This window comes from Orycteropus afer, unplaced genomic scaffold (assembly GCF_000298275.1).
Source record: "Orycteropus afer afer isolate SDZICR_OR568_19922 unplaced genomic scaffold, OryAfe1.0 scaffold00006, whole genome shotgun sequence".
Classification (NCBI taxonomy): Eukaryota; Metazoa; Chordata; class Mammalia; order Tubulidentata; family Orycteropodidae; genus Orycteropus; species Orycteropus afer.
Window position 1 is genome coordinate 27,182,974 of NW_006921593.1, and position 22,821 is coordinate 27,205,794.

The following is a 22,821-nucleotide window of genomic DNA, read 5'->3' on the forward strand; positions in this document are numbered from 1 at the left end:
TCTGAAAAACTAGTGGATAAGGAACCTTACCCTACGAACAATACATTTTGAAAAAAGAGTAAGACTGTGCTGATGGGGTGTGTAGGGTTAAAAAAAAAAAAAAAAGGAACAGGGATGAAAGTAAGTAGATGAGGAGATGAATCTAATATTGGTTGTTAGAACAAATCATATCATAAGTCATTGGACCTTCAGCAAAATTAAAAAGAAAAATAAATTTGTCTTTTTTTGTGTGTTCTGGCAAAATTTGTCACCGATTATACTGTAAATTCAGAGAATCTTGATTTGTTTACTGAAGCTATAACCTGGCTCATAAAGGCAAATGTGGGCAAAGACTCCAAGTTCCCATCAGCCATAATTAATACTTATTTTACTAAGTTCCAAAGAGCATTTCTCAAATACCTTACTTAAATAAATTTATTATAGATTTTCAATGGAGATGTATTTGATAGCAGGAAATACCTTATTTAAATAAATTTATTATAGACTTTCAATGGAGATGTATTTGATAGTAGCAAACACTGGACAACTTGCAGAACACAAAAATCTAACAGGTCAGCATGCTGAAAAGAGCTCATGCTTCTGTAGCCTCAGATGCCCCACAAAGAATCCTATACTGTCTACCTACTCATAAACTCTGGGGTGACTATAAAAAATTTAAGATCAATACAAAAGGAAAATCTAAAAGTAAATTTTCTTATACATTATATATTTGCCTTGAGTGTTTATTCTTGTACCTTATGTTTAATTTCAATATAAATTTAACATGAATCTTGAAAATAACTTCACATATTACAGTAAATGTTATAGATTTCTGAGTTGGTTCTTCGTTTTTTATTAACTGACTAAAAAAGATGGAACCAGCTGATTTGGAACAACTATAATTCAATGTTTAACTAAAATGTCTGTGATCCTTTTTAAAAGTAAGGGTTTGTGATTCACTCAAAAGCCACACTTTAGCTTAAACAAACAAACAAACAAAAACCAGTTGCCATGGAGTCGGTTCTGACTCACAGTGACATTGTAAAACACAGGAGACTGCCCCACAGGGTTTACAAGACTGTAATCTTTATGGTACAGGCTGTCACATCTTTCTTCCACGGGTTGGTTCGAACCACTGACATTTCAGTTAGCAGCCAAGGGCTTGACCACTACAACACCAGAGCTCATACACGTCAGATTACCGTACATTAAAGTACGTCACTCACAAATAACTTACAAACTGTTACAACCAAGAGGACCCTAAGGTGACATGTGACTAAATGTAATTAAAAAAAAAAAACTAAGAACACTGAATAAAGTATGGACTGTAGTTAATAATAGTGTATCAATATTTTTTCATCAATTGTAAAAAATGTACTATACTAATACAAGATGTTAATAGGGGAAACTGGGTGCAGGATATATGCAAAGTCTTTGTATCTCTGCAACTTTTGTAGAAATCTAAAACAGTTTTAAAAGATTAAGATTATTGTTTAAAAACTTCAAAGTTGAAAAGGGGTAAAGGAACAAATTAAAATTTCTAACATTAGGTTAGGAGCTCTGGTGACATAGTGTCTAAGGCACTTGACTGTCAACAAGAAGCCTGGCGTTTCAAACCCACCAGCTGCTCCTCAGAAGGAAGGTGGAGCAATCTACTTCCATAGTGATATCACCTTGGAAACCCAAGGAGGGGTTGTTATGAATCGAGGCCAACTCAACAACAGGTAACAACAACAACAACATTAGGTTAATTGATAAGCCAAACCATGGTGTATTTGTTCAAATCATTATTATGCATGTTGAAAGAAAATTTTTTTAAAGACACTGCTGTTCTTAGGTGCCATCAAGTTAGTTCCAAATCACAGTGACCCTAGGTCAGAAGGAAACCCGGCCCGGTCCTGTGCCGGCCTCACAACCGTTGCCTTGCTGGAGCCCATGGCTGCAGCCACTGCATCGGTCTGTCTCACGGAGGACCTTCCTCTTTTGCTGACCTTCTACTTCACTAAGCGAAGAGTCCTTCTCCAGGGACTGGCTCCTCATGATAACATGTCTGAAGCATGTGAGAGGAAGTCTCACCTTCTTTGCTTCTAAGGAGCATTCTGCTTGTCCTTCTTCCAGGACAGATTTGTTGGTTCTTCTCGCAGTCCATGGTATACTCAATGCTCTCTGACAGCACCATAACTCAAAGGCATCAACTCTTACTCCGTCTTCCTTATTCATTGTCTAGCTTTCACATGCATGTAAGGCGGCTGAAAATAACATGGCTTGGGTCAGGCGCAACTTAATCCTCAAAGAGACATCTTTGCTGTTGAACACTTTAAAGAGGCCTTTTGTGAAGACTCTGCCAATTCAATATGTTGTTTGGCTCTTTTGACTACTGCTTCTTTAGGCACTGATTGTGAATCCAAGTAAGGTATAATCCCTGACAACTTCAGCCTTTTCTCTATTCATCATGCTGCTGCTTATTGGTCCAACTGTGAGGATTCTTGCTTACTTTATGTTGAAGTATAATGCATACAGAAAGCCGTAGTCTTTGATCTTCTCAGTAAGTGCTTCAAGTCCTCTTCACTTTCAGCAAGCAAGATGTAGGGAAATAAAAATGCCAAAGACATAAATTTTTTTAAATACGTAAAATGTTATATATACTAAACTTTCCACACCTCACCTGTCAGTTTGGCACCCTGCGGTGGCCTGCACGATGCTGGGACGCTGGAAGCTATGCCCTTGGGCTCAAATACCACTGGGGTCGGCCATTATGGATGGTTTCGGCAGAGCTTCCAGACTAAGACAGACTAGGAAGGAAGACAAGGACGTCTACTTCTAAAAGTACTGGCTACTGAAAACCTTTTTTTTTAATTGAAAGCCTTGAGAGCAGCAGAACACGGCCTGCTACAGTCCTAGAAGATGAGACCCTTAGGTTGGAAGGTGTTCAAAATACAAATAGGGAACAGCTGCTTCCTTAAAGTAGCTTGTAAAAGGCCATGAAGGCAACATCTTCAGACTTCCTGTAACTTCACAAGACGAAGACAGAATCACCATCAGCAGCCCAAGGCTTATTCCTATGAGGCTAGTCATGCCACCAACCTCCAGCTTTTTACCAATTCTGACACCAACCATCCTTCCCAGGCACTCACTACTCTGCTGGGTTTGAAAATTCATTGCAACGGGAACACAGAACTCACAGACAATACTCACAATTATGGGGTTTATTAGGGAAGTAACAGGCTACGTTTCAGGTTCAGGAATGCGCACAGGATAGAATTCTTCGATCAGGACGGTCTCTTCTCTGCTATGCTCTCAGGCATGCCTCTCTGGCCCTTGGCCTCTCGGCCTGGCCTCTGACCTACTTGGGCAAGTGTTACAAAGCTCTTTTAGCTCTGCTGATAGGTCCAACTACGTGCACCCCACTCCATCAGCAAGCCTCCTGCCCAATGGCACTCGGCTTTCTTGCTCTGTGGGCCAGGTCAGCCCACCCCTCTATCTTGTGCCTCTTGGTTCCACTGCAATCATTTCTCTGCCGGGGCATCTCTCTCTGCCGTCCGTCTCTGCTAAGGAGGTCCAGGGCAGGGATCTCTGGTTCAAGGACACCCTGTACTTCACCTCCAGCTCTTCTCTCTTCATGACCATGAGATCCCCCTCTCTGCCTCTAGGAAGGCTCATTTGAAGCCTGGCAGAGTGACAAAACTAACCAACCCCAACATCAGAGTTCTACACACCTTATTTGCATGGTCTCACTCATGTGGGAGTTACAAAGACTATGGCTAGAAAAGCTATGCCAAGTAATTCACTGAACCACAGTAGAGCTGACCTTAACAATGTGAATAGAGTAAAGCTTTCAAGACCTTCATTTGCTGATGATGCATGAATCAAAATAAGAAGTAACAGCTGCAAACACCCATTAATAATTGGAACATGTAATGTGTGAAGAATTAATCTAGGAAACTGGAAACTGTCAAAAATGCGGGATACTTTAAGACATCCTAGGCATTTGTGAGCTGAAATGGACCAGTACTGGCCATTTTTAATCAGAAAATCATATGGTCTACTATACTGAGAATGACAAATTGAAGAAGAACGGCATCACATTTATCATCAAAAATAAAACTTCAAGATCTATCCTGAAGTACAGTGCTGTCTGTGATAGGATAATATCCATACACCTACCTGGAAGTCAAGTCGGTATGACTGTTATTCAAATTTATGCACTAATCACTAATGCCAAAGATGAAGACATTGCAGTCTGAAAATGATCAAACATGACTGGTGACTGGAATGCCTTGGTGATAAAACCATGCCAGAGATCTCATAAAAGAATTTTACAAGACCAGTGACTTATTCATTGCAAAAACCACTTTTCAACAACATAAATGGTGACTATACACGTGAACGTCACTGGTTAGAATACACAGGAATCAAATCATTACATCTGTGGAAAGAGATGACAGAAAAGCTCAATACTGTCAGCCAAAACAAAGTCAGGGACCAACTGCGGAACAGAACATCAACTGCAAATTGAAGCTGAAGGTGAAGAGAATTGTTTAAAACAAGTCCACCAGAGCCAAAGTACAACCTTGGGTATATCCCACCTGAGTTTAGAGACCATCTGCTTGATGCATTAAACAGACCAGTTGTGGGATAACATCAAGGACAGCATACATGAAGAAAGGAAAAGGTCAGTAAAAAGACAGGAAAGAAAGAAAAAGACCAAGACAGATGCTGAAGAGCTTTTCAAACTTGCTCTTGAACCTAGAGTACCTAAAGCAAGTTGAAGAATGACAAAGAGCTGAACAGAAGATTTCAAAGAGCAGCTAGAGAAGACAAAAGTAGTAGAATGAAACTGTGAAGACCAACAGTTAGAAAACTCAAAGCAAAGGACATGTTTGGCATTTCTCAAGATGAAAGAATTAAAGAAAAAAGTAAGCCTCAAGTTGCAATACTGAAGAATTTTATGGGTAAAGACACTGAATGAGGCAAGGAGTGTCAGAAGAAGACAGAAGGAATACACAAAGTCACTGTACCCAATTTGGTACCAAATTTGGGAGCTCTGGTAGCATAGGCACTTGAATGCTCACCAGAAGCCTTCTGGAAGGAGCCATCCATCATATTCTTCTGCCCTAAAGCAGGCAGTACCATCTTAGTGTGTAGGGAATACTCACAAGATTTAGGATGCTAACAGAGAGTTGGCTGTTAAGGTTATGTGTCAACTGGCCTGAGCCATGATTCTCAGTGGTTTGGCAGTTATGCGATGAAGTAATCTGGCAGTCATGTGATGATGTAGCCATCCTCTATTTTGTGATCCCATGTGGTCATCCTTCATTTTCGCACAATGCCAATTTTCCTATCAACCGCCTGGTCTTTGGAACTTATGTTGGTAGTGAGGAGTGAGCATACTAGACCATTCTCCTTTGCTTCCACCTCCTTTCCGGCACCAGCCACTTTCCAGCTGCCTCAGTACTTTAGATACATCTCTCCTTTATCACTAAATGGGAAGATCACTATAAGGAGAATAAATGTTTCTTTTTTTCATGGAGACTTGTGTATACATTAGGTATATAATACACATTTGCTAAATGAATAAGTAAAGAAGCAAAATGATTCTTTTGATTCTAGAAATAAAGAATCATGCTATTCTTTCTTGAAACTACAAAGGAAAATTAAAAACAATGAAGATGGTAAAAACAAACAAAAAACAAAAATATGTACTTAGGTAAACTTTTAAGTTCTTTAATCACCAGCTGCCATGTTAGCAAAATTCTGTCAAACATACCAATGTCTACTGGTTGTCATGTTATACTATAATAATGTAATATGTGGGAGCTCTGGTGGTGTAGGGCCTAAAGCATTTGACTGCTAACCAGCAGGCTGGTGGTTAAACCTACCAGCCATTTATCAGAAAGAAGACTGGGAAATCTACTTCTGTAGACATACTACCTTGGAAACCCAAGGAGGGGTCACTATGAGTCTAATCAACTTAACGGCAGTGAGTTTTTTTTTTTTTTTTTTCGTTTATGCTGGCAAAATTATTAATATTAACATATCAATAAATCAGGAACAAGAAAAAATGGCCTGCTATCATTGCCTTTGGAGCTCTGGTGGCGTAGTGTGTAAGGCACTTGACTGCTAACCAGAAGGCTGACGGTTCAAACCCACCAGCCACTCCTCGGAAGGAAGATGGGGCAATCTACTTCCGTAGTGATACTGCCTCAGAAACCCCAGGAAGGGTCGCTACGAGTCGGGTCCGACTCAACAGCATATAACAACAACAACATTGCCTTTAAATTAATCTGAACTTTTTTTTTTTTAATTGTGATTTGGGTGAAGATTTACAGAGCAAATTCACTTTCCATACAGCAGTTCACATACACTTTATCTCATGACATTGACCACAGTTCACCACAATGCAACAGCTCCCCTCCCACATCCTCCCCATAGTTACCTCTTCCTTGTGTCCATCCCTCCATGGACTCTTGCTCCTGAGCTGTCTCCCTGTGCATAAACAGCCCTTCTTTCTCCCACGATAAATTAATCTGAACTTTTATTAGTTTTGATGTGAAAAAAATAACTCCTTCCTAATTATGAATTGCCAATTCAGGAAGATCAGAAAAAGAAATAAAACTTAAAAGGGATTAGAAAAGAAGAAACAAATCTGTAATTACTTACCAATGATGTGACCATCTACATTAAAAATTTGAAGGAAACTATATACAAAGTATTAGAATTAATAAGATTTAGCAAGATGGCTAGATATAGGATTAATACACAAAATTAACTGTAATTCTATACACTGGCACCAAAAATTTAGAAGATGCAACTCAAAGCTTCTGCTCTTCAGAAGATCATTAACAACAATGAAAAGACAATTCACAAACTGTGGAGAAAATATTTTTCATGTTAGAAACTGCCCAAAAAATTACTTTTTAAAATCCATCTATCTATATATTTTTTTCTTTAACCCCAGAAAAATCAAATGACAAAAACCTCAACTGAAAATGTGTAAAAACACCAGTGAATGCTAAAAGGAGAGCGTGAACATTAAAACAGAAACATAAAATAGTATAGTGCCTAAGACACAGGGAGGCCACATCTTCTAACCTCCTCTAACCCCACAAGAGGAAGACAGAATCACCATCAATAGCCCAAGGCCTATTCCTATGAGGCCAGACACGCTGCCTCCCTCCAGTCCTTTCATCAATCCTGACACCAACCATTCCTCCCACAGCACCCACCACCTCCCTGCTGGGTTTGATAATTCACTGCAGTGGCCACAAAGAACTCACTGATTATGGGGTTTATTAAAGAAGTATCAGGCTACAATTCAAGTTCAGAAACAACGTTCAGTCTCTCTGAGCCCGCCATCTCTCAGCCAACAGTCTCTCTCAATCTTTCTCAGCAGTGCATGTCTCTCAGTGTCTCTCTCAGCAATGTGTGTCTCTCGGTGTCGCTCTTTCAGCAGTGCATCTCTCAGGAACACGTTTCTCTCAGCAGCACGTCTTTCTCAGTCAGCAGTCAGAGAGACTTCTTCTGCCTCTAGGAGGCCTCCCTTTGAGCCTGGCAGAGTGGCCAAACTAACCAATCCCAACATCAGAATTCCATACACCTGAGAGAGAGCGAACTTCCTAGAAAATTACTTTGTGCTGCTCCCAACAGAACTACCCCAGGTGGATAACTAACAATCAGGAGCTACTTAGTTGCTCATGGTCAATTCCACCACAGAGTTCACAAAGACTTATGTAATTTACTACACCACATATAGTCTCAAAAAATCCTTCCCAACCTATAATATAGTCATTTCAAGGCAAAAATTTTAAGTTGAGAATCCCGGCAGATATTACCTTAGGCAAGGAATCAAGGTTAACATCACCAGGAATGTACACTGACATCATGTTGAGTCTGATACAACGCAAATCACCTCTGTGATATCCCTCCCAATAATGCCCATCTTCGATTTAATTACAAGAAATACACATTGAGAAACTTTCCAAAAAACAGTTGACAAGTTCACTTCACGTGAAAAGTGTCAAGGTCATGAGACAAGTAAAGACAGAGGAGGAACAATTACTGGAGAAACTATGAAGGCATGACAACTAAATGCAATGTAGAATCTTGGACCAGATTCTGGAACAGAAAAAGGACATTTGTGAAATCCGAGTAAGTTCTGTATTTTAGTTAATAGTTTTGTACCAAGGTTAACTTCATAAACATTCTATGGCTGAACTATCAGGTATGTCTAGGCAGGGGGGAGTATGCCCATGACCATGTACAGGGTTAGCAGACAATGTGTCTACACGCATATTTGTATGTGCTGTAAGAATGTCCAGGAGTATAGTAAAGCTGACAAGGGACAAGGTTGTAGTGGCTTGTTGGCCACAGCCAGCTACCTGGAAGGAGCAAGCAGTTGGACCTGTGGGCTTGGGACCATGGTAAGAGGGAACACCAAGCTCAAGTTGCATAACATACGACACAAAAACGCTGTTCCACATCCTACTTTGGTGAGTAGCAACTGGGAACCTAAAAGCTTGCAAGTGGCCATCTAGATGCAGCAATGGGTCTTTCCTCATCAAGAGCAAAGAAGAATGAAGAAATCCAAGGATGCATGGAAACAATTAGTCCAAGGGAGTAGTAGACTATGTGAACCTCAGCCTATTTGACCATGAGACCAGAAGAACTAGATGGTGCCTGGCTACCAGTGTCAACTACTCAGAGGGGGATCAGTGCAGGAGATCCTGGATAGAAGGAGAACAATGTGGAACAAAACTCAACACATCATAAAACAATACCAGGTCTGATAGAGCCTGGTGAGACCCCTGAGATTATGGCCCCCAGCCACCCATCAGGTCTGGAACTGAACTCACTCTTGTGGCTTCAAACACAGACTGGCATATGGGGTAAACATTTACATCAGCTAGATACACTCCTTGGACAGATCAATTATGGGACAACAGAAGGGCAGTGCTTACGCAGGGAGACAGCTCAAGGGAGGGAAGGACACAGGGAAGAGGTAACTATGGGGAGGAAGTGGAAGAGAGCTGTTATACTGTGGGGAATTGCAGTCAATGTCATGAGACAAAATGTGTACGAACTATTATACGGAAAATGAATTTGCTTTATAAACTTTCACCCAGATCACAATAAAAAGTAAAAATAAATAAATATTCTATGGAAATTTAAGATGTTAACATAAGGAGAAGCTAGGTAAATGGTAGAGGAACTGTCTGTACCATTGTGGTAAGTCTTTTGTAATCTAAATTATATAAGCAAAAAATTAACTATTTAAACAACAGGTAAAGCCTTGAAGACATTTTCTAAGGGGAGAAACATCAATGACCAGAAACATATGAAAAGATGCTCAGTTTCATCAATAACTAGGGAAATATAAATTAAAATCACAATGAGATACCATTATAGACCCCCTTAATTGGCAAAAGTTGAAAAGTCTGACATTATCAAGTGTTCATAAGGAGGTGAAGCAATGGAAACTCTGATGACACATTGCTAGCAGGACCAAAGAAAAAAGAAGAATATCTACGACCATTCTGGAAAATGGTTTGCCTTTTAAATTATGAACATGCACACACATGTGATCCAGGTGGCATAGCACCTAAGGCATTTGACTGGTAACCAGAAGGCTGATGGTTCAAACTCACCAGCCCCTCCTCTGAAGGAAAACTGGGCAATCTACTACCACCTCAGAAACCAAGGAGGGGTTGTATGAGTTAGATCCGACTCAACAGCAGTGAGTTTGGTTTTTGGTTTTGGATAGAGTCTAGAGGAACTTCAGGTGGGAAATACTGGAATGTTCACAGAAGCAGTGCTCACAATAGCAAAAATACGGGTTCAACATGAATGTCCATCACTAGGTAAATTCTAGTATATCTCAAAAAAAAAAAAAAAAAGGAAATGTTATTAATGAAAATGAATGTATTAAAATGTATGGAATATATTAATAAATCTTAGAAACAGTTAAATGAAAAATGCAAATCACAGAAGAATAGGTATAACATGATATTCTTCATAAAGTTCAAAAACAAGCAAAACGAAATAATATATTATTTGGGGACACAAATATGAGTAAATTGTTTTAAAAAGCAAGTTTTTTTATTACTATATGGGACACTGGGTCAATCTAGGAAAAAAAATCAGGGATTATGATAGAAGGGACTACACAGGGAACTTCAACACTATTGGTGATGTTATATTTCCTAATTTGGGTGGTACTTTCACGGGTTTGTTATACTATCAGACTTCAAAAATTACATATGTGTTAGCTAGATTTTCTTTTTTTGTAAAATACACTTTAAAATTAGAGTTAATATTTTTGAGTACTATTTTAGACAAATATATACAAAATTCTTCATAGTGATTATATGTGGGAGTGAAATTATAGAATAACTTGAATATTTTTAACAGTAAGCATATGTCTTTATTTGGAAAAATGAGTTAAAGATGTTTATTAATATTGTAATAACAAGTGACTGTGAGAGACTCTAATGAGCTTTCCTCCTCTTTAGAGTAATTTATAATAATCAGCACTTCAATTTTTTCTCAAAGGAGTTCCTCCATGAATACTGTTCCCATTCACAGTAAATGATATTACAAGTAGGTCCCACTATAAACTCAATCACACAGCACCAAAACAGTATTCCCAAATTCTTACACTGATACAAGGGGGTTAAGGTCTGTGTATATAAACATTTTATATAATAAGCTTCAGTTCCACTGTCTTGGTGATATACAAGTGAAAAACTTATTGAGGGAACGGACCCAGTACAGAAGGAAAAAGTTATGACAAGGAAGTTCTTCAAACTGGTTTCTTTACCCTAAAGAAAAGAAAATAGGTCCACAACAGTCAACATTTGTATTCTAAGCCATTCATACTCCTATCTCAACTAATATTTACAGTGATTGGCTTAAAACTTGGCTGTACACAGGAAGACAGCCTTGCAGAGACCATCACTATCATCACCACTCTTAAATAAATGCTCTCTTGCATGTGGTTCAGCTTGGAAACTCTGTGCAAACAGAGAGAATGATGCCAGACCCCTAAAAATCTGCACGGAGGGACCAATCAAACATCAGCTACAGCGAGCGCCCAGAACCTCAGTTAACACGCCAGGTGAAAACCACATGTGGTAACTCACAGAGTCCCTGGCCACATATGTATGTATTATTCTCCGTAAGCAGAAGAGGAGAACACGGTATCTTCCTTTCCTTGGCTCAGTGTTGTAACACAGCTGAAAGCAGAAGGAAGCAACGGGAACTTTAGGAAAAGTGTGGGCAGATTAGTGGAAGCAGAGAGAAGGATGAAGAAAGGCAGGGGGCTCGACAACACTGAGTGATTTTAGGGGAGGCCTTCAAGGAAGCAGAGACGGTATTTCAGGAGTGGAAGACAAAGCGAAGAGCATTTGAGGTATTTTACCATTTAAAAATAACATTTTCAAGGAGATGCGCTAGGAATCATAATTGAAGACAGGACCTTGGAAAAAGTGCTCAAGACAACAGCATGCCGCAAGAGGAAATCATGGATCAGTGTCATGTACCAGGGCCATCCTCCTCCCTCCTACTTGTGCTGTTTTGACCAGCATGGCCTCAATGCAGAAGACGTAGCTTTTTCCAAAGCCAATCCCTATAGGCCACCAGGTGGAGCCCAACAGTCACACAAAACAAGAGCCCCCTCCTCAGCCTGATCTGCTGTTTCTCTACTAGCCCACTAAGACAAAGCCCCCTGGTAACGGGCCATCTGAAGTCCACGTTTGCTAAGGCAAGTTCACAGCATTACATAATTCAGTGTCGACCTCAGCAGCTCTGAAATAAGAAATCTGCTCTTGAGAAGGTGAAACACCCCATTTGGGTAGGAAAGAGATTGGCTCGAGCTATTTTTGAGTTTGCTGATCTTGAAGGAAAGCCTCCTACCGAGCAACTGTCTTATTTTCCCACTAAATACAGTATGTTGGCCACCTCCCCAACTTGTACCTACACCACAAGCAATTCAGGATCTATCGAAACGGAACAGAGTAGTCAAAGTATTTCTTTGCATCAGTCTGCAAGTGTTTCTGATTGTCTGACGACCGACCATAAGTTGAGGAGACGCCAGACCAGAACCTCCCCCCACACACACACACACCTCTTGCTCCACCACCCACATCATTAACTGGGGCTTTCCTCTTCTCCTTTCACCTCCCCTCGTCACTCACTCCAGCGGACCCTGCTGTCCTTCACTCTCACCAAGACTAGTTGCCCGTTCTCTAGTTTTAATTTCAACAGTTTCCCATTAAGTCTATACAATCCATGTTCAAGCAAAGATTTCTCAATCCTGTTACATATCCCTGGTCTACTTCTTCCTCCACCCACTCCCATGCCTCCAAAGCTACCAGAGTTTGCTAGAAAGAGCAATAGAACTATGGCAGTTTTATCAAGGTCAATTCATGTCGTGTATCTTCAGTTAGGCTTCAGTGTTGCCAAGAAACACTATTATGTGCCCCACAGAAGCTGCTGTAAAATCTTTTTATTCTCAAGACCTATCCTTAAATATCCAAGAAGCAGCAGCCATGAAAAATCTAAGAGAAAGTGACCGTATTTCCCTGCTTATGACTTCTTGGGGGAAAGCTGGGGCTGTTAACGCTAATTTCGGACAGCAAATTTCACCAAGTTCTGAGAAAATACAGGCACAAATCCCACTGAAAGAGTTTCTAAAGGCAAAGATCATTGAACAGAGTTGGGAAACTCATCCATAAATCTGATTATACAAATGCAAATCATTCTGGTGAGAAAACCAATGTTTTGGACAAGAGTTCTCACACGTCCTAGGTATACTGTGATGTAGGGATCTCTAACAGCCAGCGAGGGCACAGTGAGGACAGATGACCTTTGGGTTTTTACAGCATTACAGGGCTACGAGTCATGAGAATGTGGTAGAGATGGTGGAGAGAGAGCTGAACATGCCTCAGCTGAGATAGCTCATGAGCGTTCCAAGAACAAGGTGGAAAATAACTTTCTCACACTTGAAGGTCTTCAACACTGTCATTCTCTTTGAGCTCCCCTTAAATGGAGGCACCACTGGCGGCGTCAGAGAGGCAACATTTACACTGGAAAAAAAAAATGCAACCATTGCCGTGGAGTCGGATCCAACTCATGGTGATCCCTCCGTGGGTTTCCAAGGCAGTATCACTACGGAAGTAGATTGCCCAACCTTCCTTCCGAGGAGTGGCTCGTGGGTTTGAACCTCCAGCCTTCTGGTTAGCATTCAAGTGCTTTAGGCACTACACAACCAGAGCTCCCCATATACACTGACGGGGTAGCCAAAGCCACTTACGTCATATATTCTCTTAATGTACGTGTTGTATTCAATCTTATTGTTAAATTTGCGAAACTGACCCTGGCTGCCTTTTTCGTTCTGAGCTCCTCCTGAGACCTGCCTCCATCCATATCCTGCCTGAGTTTCAAGAGAACCACCCACTTCTTAAATGAACCCTCTCTTTGACTTAAATTAGCTCACGTGGTACTCCATCTCCTAGGATCAAACCATCCCTGGGACACTGGTGCCCAAGTCCTTCTGCATCACACTGTCATTTCCTTGACTAAAGAAAACCATAGCTTGGTTACTTTTGTATCTCACATCCTTTAATACAGTGCCTTACACAGAGTAGCTCAGCACACATACAGTAAACTGAATTTAGCTACAGAAGCAATAATGACTTTGCACTTGAGTTGTTAGGTACCAGGGAGTCAACTCCAAGTCATAGCAACCCTGTGGACAAGAGAATGAAACGCTGCCCAGGCCTGCACCACCCTCACAACCACTGCTATGTTTCAGCCCATTGTGGTAGCCGCCATCTTCAATCCATCTCATTGAGGGTCTCACTCTTTTTCACTTCTACTTTACCAAGTATGATGTCCTTGTCCAAAGACTGGCCCCTCCTATAATTAGCAGCAATTACATAAACAGAGGAAGTATAATACTGGTAAGTGGACAGGTATAGTGGGGCAGGGAAGAAATTCAGAATGATGTCACCACAGCTAAACTTGGTTTTTAAACATAGTTTATGCAGAAGCCAGTCACACACACACACACACACACCCAGAGCAAGTACCACCTTCACGTTTCTGGTCAAGAGCTGGCACAGGGGAGGGAGGGAACCCAGGCAGGCAAAGCACAGCGTGTTCGGACTGGGAAACGGTGAGCTCAGTGCCTAGAGATCAGTAACTGATAGCCAGAACAAAACGGCAGGGCGACCACCAACACGCAGGACAGCTGCAGCCCGCCCCTCGGGAGACATCAGTCAGCTGAGAACTGTGTCAGGAAAGCCTGCCACACCTTCTTAAAAGAGTTTTTCTCTTTTCTGCAAAGATTTGAAAAGGCGTATATCCATAAAAGACTGTTTTCAATGTCTCTCCAATGAAGGTAGTGAAAAAGTACACTCCTTTTTCCATATGAATATGAGAATGTTCACATTTTTTAATTTTGAAAAAATTACAGGATTCATCTCTGACTATATTTTTCAACAGCTTTTCTTTCAATGTGGCCAATGGGCTTCTGCTTCGAAAGCCTCCTTTTTTTTCTGTTGCTGTTGTTGTTGTTAAACTTGACCCATGAGAAAAGGGTTCTTGATGAAATAATAGCTCAGCTGTCAAAAGGGGCCGGGAAGGCCATGCAAGTAGTGAGAGCAACTCCCCCAGGAAGACTTCCTGGCCACACCCTCAGCACTTGAAAACTAAGGAAGCAGTCCAATCAAGTGTGTACAATGGATCTCGCAGACTGGGCAGATTAAGACAAGGCTGGCTCTCCAGGTCAGATATGAAAGTCTTCCCTTTCTCCAGCCAGAGAGTGGCGAGTGCACTTAACAGGAGCCATGTGTCCCGGCCATTGTCGAGCCTTTGGATTTGATGGTGAGAAACTGGCAAACCTCGGAGAAGGTCGACTTAGGGCTCCAGGGTTGATGTCACTTTTGGATAATGAGTTAGGCTAGAAAAACGATGACAATGCAGCCTCGCCACTTGAGAGCAAAAAAGGCAGCACAGCTGTCCCTGGCACCTCGGAGACCACGTAAATCACACTGGTACTTATTCAACCAAAAAGGTGCCACAGGGTAGTGTTTCTTAAGTTGCCTTGGGTATAGCACACAGGTTTGGCTTGGCTCACTTCACTAGGCATCGAAGGCAAAGTACAGAATCGACACGCTCAGAGCAGCACCTGTGGGGCCATCTGGTGTCAGTGTTCGCTCTCAGAACCACTTCCCAGTGGGTCTATCCCACACAAGTCAGATGGCCAACAACCATGTCATCACACTGCACTCAAAGCAAATGTCCGGACAAACACTTCTCTAGCCCCTATCCTTTTATTTCTGTTTCTAATGAACCATAAGCCAGACACCATCAATAATAAAGGGTTAAAGATATATTTAAGATTTAATACTGCTTTTCTTGGAAAATAAATACCAGTTGTGAGAAGAAAAAAATGATCACACACTGGGTCCAACTCTGAATGAAGGGCCATCTATGATGCTCTGTAATCTACAGTTAGGTTACAGTGGTTTCTAGAAGCTTCCAGAGAAACATGGTACCCTTTCCTGATTTTTTTATAACTTTTATTGTGATTTGGGTGAAAAGTTTACAGAGCAAGTCAGTTTTCCATTGACAATTCATACCCATTTTGTTTTGTGACACTTACTCCTTGTGTTTACCATTTCTTTTCATCTCGCTTTCCTATCCACTCCTGCCGTCTGAGCTGTACTCCTGGACAAATGCTGCCCTTTGGACGTCACATGGTTGACTGTTCTAAGGAGCGTGTACTCTGCTGGTGTCACTGTTCACCTCCCAGGACGACTGTCTGGCTGTAGTTCCAGGCTTGGAGGATCTAAGGGCCACAGTCTCAGGGGTAGGCTAATTTAAATTCTAATGCCACAGGTGAAACCTCTGAAGATGAACATCAAAAAGGCAAATCATTCAAAGATACCCTCATGTTCATATTTCAAGGCAAAGGAGACAAAGGACCCCTGGATACCCTTGGAGTTTTGCGTATTTCCCCACTGGAGCCAGAAAGGAGGGCTCAGACTGTCTGATGCGAAGAACTCCCTGGGGTAACCAAGTGCAAAAGGATTCACAGCAGAGCAGGAAGTCAGCAAGGGCTCACGGTGTGCTTCTGTGCCACGCCAAGACACAAAACTGTAAACCAACTGCCTGGCAACTCAAGAACCTACACGTGACCACTGCAAGTGACAGCTGAGGGCCATTTCTGAAAAACGAGGACCTAAGTCTGCCAAGTACCAATTGAGAAAGAAAAGGGTTACCTACGAGCCACTGAGACTGAGTTCTGCCTGGGATCCACAGCCTGTCTCGCCAGAGATCACCTACCCCAAGGCAAAATTGCTGTCCTCCTTCCAGTCCACAATGCGGCAGATGAACAGAGTGTTGGTGTAGTCTTTGGGCCGGGTCACAAAGTCCTGGGGGCAGTCCTTGAGAGGCACATACATCCTAGGCACTCGGTGGTCAGAAGGGGAAAACAGGGCATACTTCCTAAAGAGCTCACTGTTCTTGTCAGCCAGGAGCTTGAGGAGGCCCGTGGCCGCTCGGGAGTGTTTTCTCTCCAAGATGTAAACCACCTGAAAACACCAAAGACAACGAGGTCAGTATTGTTTCTCTGCAGAACACGGTAACAGTTGAGAGAAGTCAAATGGGTACTTGATCAAGGAGATGGTCCAGAAGTTTTTCTAGCTCAAAACGAAGTGGCTCTGAGTGATGCTCTCTGACTAAGTAATCTATATTTCAGTTGCAATAATTCAAATGTCCAGTAAGCATACACATCCAAGAAAAAACTGCAACACACGGAGGAGTCAGCTAACCAATGTTTTAGGAAGATCGTGGAAAACCCCAGCAAAGAGTCAGGCTCCACCCTGAGCTCAGGTGTGTGCTCTGCACTTGGCTTTATCTCATGTGATCAATCTGAGTATTTTACACAAACAAAATAACAGCTTCTTTTCAAAATAGGCTATTGAACATAAATGCATCACTACTGTTCTTTATAATGCCTTTGAAATTGAAATATTTAGCCTTCCTTCTTACCATGATGAAACCCAGTCTTTCATCTGGCCAGGAAGGGTCAGGCCTCCACACCACTGTTACGCACAAGCTAGTCCCACAAAGAGAGAAGTGCTCCTGGTGCAGTGAAATCTTCCCCCTCACCCACCCTGAGAAGGGCTTCTCCTTGCTGGACTGTGTCTTCTCCTGTTGCCGTTTCTGGTTCGACTCCTCACCTGCTACACATGTGAACTCTCACCTCTGCGCTCCCATCACATCTCGTATATGCTTCTATCAGAGCAGTCACTGTATTTATCTCATTCTCACTCTTTACATGCCTGTCTCTTCCTCTAGACCAGGGATCGGCAAACATTTTCAGTAAAGAGGCAAAGAGTAAGTATTTTAGGCTTTGCTAGCCAAAAAGCAAAAATCAAGGATATCATGCAGATACATAACAAGAGAGAAAGGAAATTTCTGAAAATTTTTAATTGCCGAAATTCAATATTTAATAACACAGTGCATACTTTTGTTATACAAGGGCACTGAAGAGAAGACTGGAATTTGTTTTGGTGGGTAACATTTTGCTAAGGTGAGGTTTAATGTTCTTATCATCAAAACTGACCGCAGATATCCTCCGTCAACGTTGATCTACAAAGCGATTTTACCAGTTTCATCTTTGGAACACCTGTTCACGTAGACAGGCACTTCCAGATCCTGCTATGAATCCGCAAGCATGTGCTTTGGAAGGAGGGTCGTTACCACAGGAGGCCGCCAGAGAATCCTATTAGAGTCTTCTCTTCATCTTGGCCTTTTTAAGCCTGTGGTTACGCTTCCCAGGAATCACCTGAAGATGAGATGGAAACTCCTTAACTGCCCCCAGGAGGCCCCATCACTATGTTGCTCTTCAGTCCTGGGATCCCAAACCAATTAATGTACCTTCCTCTTTTCACCTTTTAAGTTTCTAATTTTCCTAAATGTTGCTTTCCTAGGAGTTAGGAATACTGTGAAAAGTCCTGAGTTTGGCAATATCCACATACATGATACTATTTTTAAACACTGTTTTTTTCATCTAGTTTGGTAACAAAATATTCCATACTTCATTGTGCCTTAAAAGTGTGACATTCAGAGTCCATTTTTCTTATTTTGATGACTACGCAGTAGTAATAAAGTAATAGTAATAATACATTACAACGTGGTGACACAGATGGTACATGCAATGCTGCTGCCTTATAACTGTATCACTGAGACTCGCAGTGTGCTGAGCAGCTGGGGTATGCGGCCTCTGCTGCAACTACCCAACCCTGCTCTTGTAACAGCCAAACAGCCACAGACAATTCATAAACAACTGAGCGTGGCTGTGTGCTCATAAAACTTTATTGACAGACATTGAAATTCATGTAATTTTCACGTGTCATAAAAGCTCCTTTTATTTTTTTCCCAATCATTTAGAAATGTGGGAACCATTTTCAGGCTGAGGCCCACACAGAATCAGGGAGTAAGCTGACTTTAGCTTGCCGATCCTTACTCTACACCAGGAATCACATCCTGAAATGCCAACACAGGCCAGGGCAGAAAGAGAGAGGCAGAGAGGGCGCAAGGGTACCAGCAGGGGCATGAGCAAATGGTAGGATGCACTGCCATCTGCAGAACGTTGCCTCCACACACCTGGCTGCCTAGTCATTTAGGAAAGTGGCTCAGTGCTACCCGGTGTTTGGTTTGACAAGAAGAGGCAGGAGTTTCAGCAGTTTTGTTTTCTTTTGCTACTAAGTCAAAAATTTGAAACACCACACAGGTACAGGTCTTGAGCCAGCTAGCACGTGGCCTAGTATGAAGTTAGTACTCAAAATGCTTACAGACAGAAAGATCTAGACAACTGGGCAAGCAATGGGGTAACAGACATGAAATACAATTTAAAAATCCCTCATGTCGAGATGCAGGAGCCACTCTCCAAACAGACTTGCTGGAGTCAGTGACACTGCCTTCCCAGGTGAAACATGCTGACCGATGCTCCTGGTACCTGCAGCCTCACATAGTGAAGCCACCGTGTACTTTGTCTTTGCACCACTTTTGCCACCATGAGCTATTTGTGTAGTTTGAGTCAACTGTTTGATTCCACAACTGAATATGCCAGTAGCATGTATTATTAGGAAATCAAGCTGAATTATGCAGAACAATAGAACAGGCATGCAGAAGAAAACTGTTGTTTCTATGATAACCAAACAGAATCCTTTGAAAAAAAATTTTTTTAAAGATTATTAAAATTTTCCTTTCAAAATATAAATGGACATGTGCTAACAGGGCAGGGAGGCAGCATCTTCTGACCTTCTCCAGTCTCAGAAACAGGAAACAGAGTCACCATCAACAGCCCGAAGCTTATTCCTATGAGGCCAGACATACCACCAGCCTCCAACCTTTTTACTAATTCTGACACCAGCCAGCCTTCCCTCCCACAGCATTCCCTACTTCTCTGCTGGGCTCGATAATTCGTTGCAATGGCCACACAGGACTCACAGTCAATACCGACGATTCTGGGGTTTATTAGGGAAGTAACAGGTTACAGTTCAGGTTCAGGAACATGCTCAGGGTACAGTTCTTCCATCAGGACAGCCTCCCCCCTGCTGTGCCCCCAGGCCTGCCTCTCTGGCCCCTGGCCTCTCAGCCTGGCCTCTGCCCTGCTTGGGCAAGAGTTACAAAGCTCTTTTAGCTCTGCCAATAGGTACACCTATGTGCATCCTACTCCCTGAGCAAGGCTCCTGCCCAAAGGCACTCAGTTTTCTCGCTGTGTGGTCCAGGTAAGCCCACCACTCCGTCTCATGCCTCTCAGTCTTCAGCCAGTTCTCTGCTGGGTTACCTCTGACCAGGAGGTCAGCGCAGGGGTCTCGGGTCCAAGGACGTGCTCCACTTCCCCTCCAGCTCTTCCCACTTGATGGCAGTGAGATCCCCTCTCCGCCTCTAGGAGGGCTCATGCTCAGCCAGGCAGAGTGGCAAAACTAACCAATCCCAATATCAGTGTTCTACACACCTTATTTGCATGGCCATATCCAGTAATCCAGGAGCTCAGGTAGCGTAGTGCCTAAAGCACTTAACTGCTAACCAGAAGGCTGGTGGTTCAACCCACCAGCCACTCCTCGGAAGGAAGGTTGGGCAATCTACTTCTGTCGTGATACTGACTCAGAAACCCAAGGAGGGGTCGCTTTGAGTTGGGTCCAACTCGACGGCACATTACAACAACAACAATCCAGTAATCCAATGGGAGTTACAAAGACTGTGACTAGAAAAGTAATTCACTGCAGCACAACATGACAACAACAAACAAAAGTAGAGCCAGACAATGTAACACTCTAGGTGTCACCTACATTCACAATGCTTCACCAGTGTCTAACTTCTCACTCTAAATACCAACAGATGTCACCTGTAAATGTGGTTCAAGCAAGCAAGAGAATACAGAGCTCCAATCACACACCCACCCTCAAAGGCCCTGGCCCTACATCCAAAGATGTAGTGAGTATCTGTCTGTATGTTGAAAGCCACGAAAAGTCCCTGTGCTTGCTTCCCTGCCTCACTGACTTTCCTGATGAAGTGACCAACTGCGGTCCTGCCTGCGTCACATGAGGGGCCTGGGACCAGCAGCTCAGGTGACAGCCATCTGGACAAGTGGAGAAAATCGGGAGGCAATGACCTTTGCTGATTTTTGCAGTGTCTTCTCTGGGGAAGCTCTGGTGTCTTGTGAAGGGAAGGTGTTCTCGTCTTTTGTATCTCGTGTCCCCGCACACTCTCTTCCTAAATTAAAGAGAGGAGGGAAGGAGGGAGGGAGGGAGAAAGGGAAAGAGGGAGATGGGGGGGGTGGAGAGAGAGAAGGGGAAATGGAAGAAGAGGAATCCATTAGATGCATATCCATTAGGCACATGGAGATGGAAAAGTTCTTGGATCCCACTGTCCCCAAACTACTAATTTCACAGAAAACAAGATGCAGGCCCATGGCAGCTAAGTGATGCGGCTGAGGTCAATCATGTCACATAGCTGCATGAATGCTCACAGCGAGCATTCAGCTTCAACAGGCCACATTTCATCCAGTTAATGTTTTTTTCACACGCTAATAAGCAACATACAAGGGGAGCGCATAAAGCTAGGATGAATTAAACTCAACGGTCTGTGTGACAAAATGCCACAGAACTTGATGTTATGAAGCACTCACTGCCCAGCCCACAATGAAGAAGAGTGATAGGTGAGATTATTATGCACATCTGCTGAAATAAAACAAAATCAAATGTTAACTTTTAAAGTACTCTGGGACCAGCCATTACAAACAAAATGGTGGAAAATAGATAACGTTTATTAAATAAATTAAAACAAACAAACAAAAAAAACCCAACCCAGATTTTCCTGGCTTTTCTCAGTGGCATTATATAAAGAGTAAAGTACTTAAAGTCTTTTAATGTTTCATTTCTCTGTTTAAAAAACCTTACAAAATGCACATTCACCCAGAAACTGAAATCACACCTCCCAGTAAGAGCAGGAGACTCCACACCAAAGGGTCCAAAGCCCTCCAGAACACAAGAGGCCAATGACACTATTCCCAACACTTCATGGTTTGTATTTTCTTTCTTTCATTAGATCCTGCCCCCCACCCCACTCCCCACCCCCACCCTCCAAAAATCAATTCTTCTCCAACTACGCTGGAGTTTCTGGATGCTAAGGGTCACAACCAATTCATGTGGGACCCACTCCAGATAGCCAAGGGAGACAGACTTATCTTCATTTAGGCGTCACCAGAGGCCAAAATAAATAAATAAATCCTTTCAAGACTGGCTGCCTCTGAGCAAAGACTCAGATGAAAGCCAACTTTTACCACTCTGGGCGTTCTCTGGAAACACTGACATGATCTGACCTACTGGGGCTTAAGAATGATCAACTGTTTGCTTTTCCATCTACGCTGAAATCACTTACCCACCAAAGTGCCCACCGAAAGCAGATTTCTCATTGTTTTCCAAAAAAGAAAACAATACCAAAAATTTTCCCACTGACAATCATACTGTCCATGAGTGAAAAGGTAAAACTGTTTCTTTTAGACCTGGTTCAAGATTCCAAAATCATCAAATGCTTCTAGAACAACATCTGTTATCATCTTTGGGAGAAAAAACACCCACATTCATTGACGATCTGTTTCATAACATACCCTGCCAAGGTGCTCTCGGGAAGAAGGTAATTAAGGAAAGATTGTGATGCTGGCGTTGTCATGAACAAGTACACCCTACCTAGATATCTGACATCTGCACAGTCCTCCTTAAGACAGGGTAGTGACAGGACTGGTTTGTCCAAGGCAGCCCCAACCCTGAGCAGCACCTCTCTGAGAAGGCCACTGATGATTCCACCTCAGGTGACCATTGTCTTTCAGACTTCACCTCAACAAGGCAGTCTTCTGTTCCAAAGGTTATGCCAGGCTACAGCCAGAAACAGAGGGTGAGCCAAGGAAGTGAGCCCAGTCATGGTGTTCAGATCTCACACCTGAACATGACCTTCTCATGTTCTGAGCTCATAAGGAAATCCTAGCAGAAATAAGGCTTTGTTTAAGGATGTAGCCTAATAAATCACTCTGAAGTTTACAGCCTTGCAAGCGAGCATCACAGGTAAGGTCAATGAACATGAAGCAGCATGGTGCCAGGATGGAAAGGTGAATCATCTTAACGGGCTTCCAACAACTATATCTTACCACTGGGATAACAAAGTTGCCAATTTAATAAGGAGATCTGCCACATTGTTTCATCACAGATTGTTTAGTCCCAAGATCATGTACTTACACTTTATTATGTATTTACTGAACATTGGGTGATT

At 42.4% G+C, this 22,821-nt stretch overlaps 1 protein-coding gene across 1 annotated transcript in view; it reads right to left on the reverse strand.

The window, feature by feature from the left end:
• Positions 1–22,821, reverse strand: part of DIS3L2 (DIS3 like 3'-5' exoribonuclease 2) — a 418,510-nt gene that overhangs the window by 237,410 nt on the left and 158,279 nt on the right. Inside the window, exons 6-7 of the mRNA XM_007943808.1 lie at positions 20,669–20,769; positions 16,327–16,574 (exon numbers count right to left, since the gene is read on the reverse strand). Of these exons, the coding sequence (XP_007941999.1) occupies positions 16,327–16,574; positions 20,669–20,769 (349 nt within the window). The remainder of the gene's footprint in view (positions 1–16,326; positions 16,575–20,668; positions 20,770–22,821) is intronic.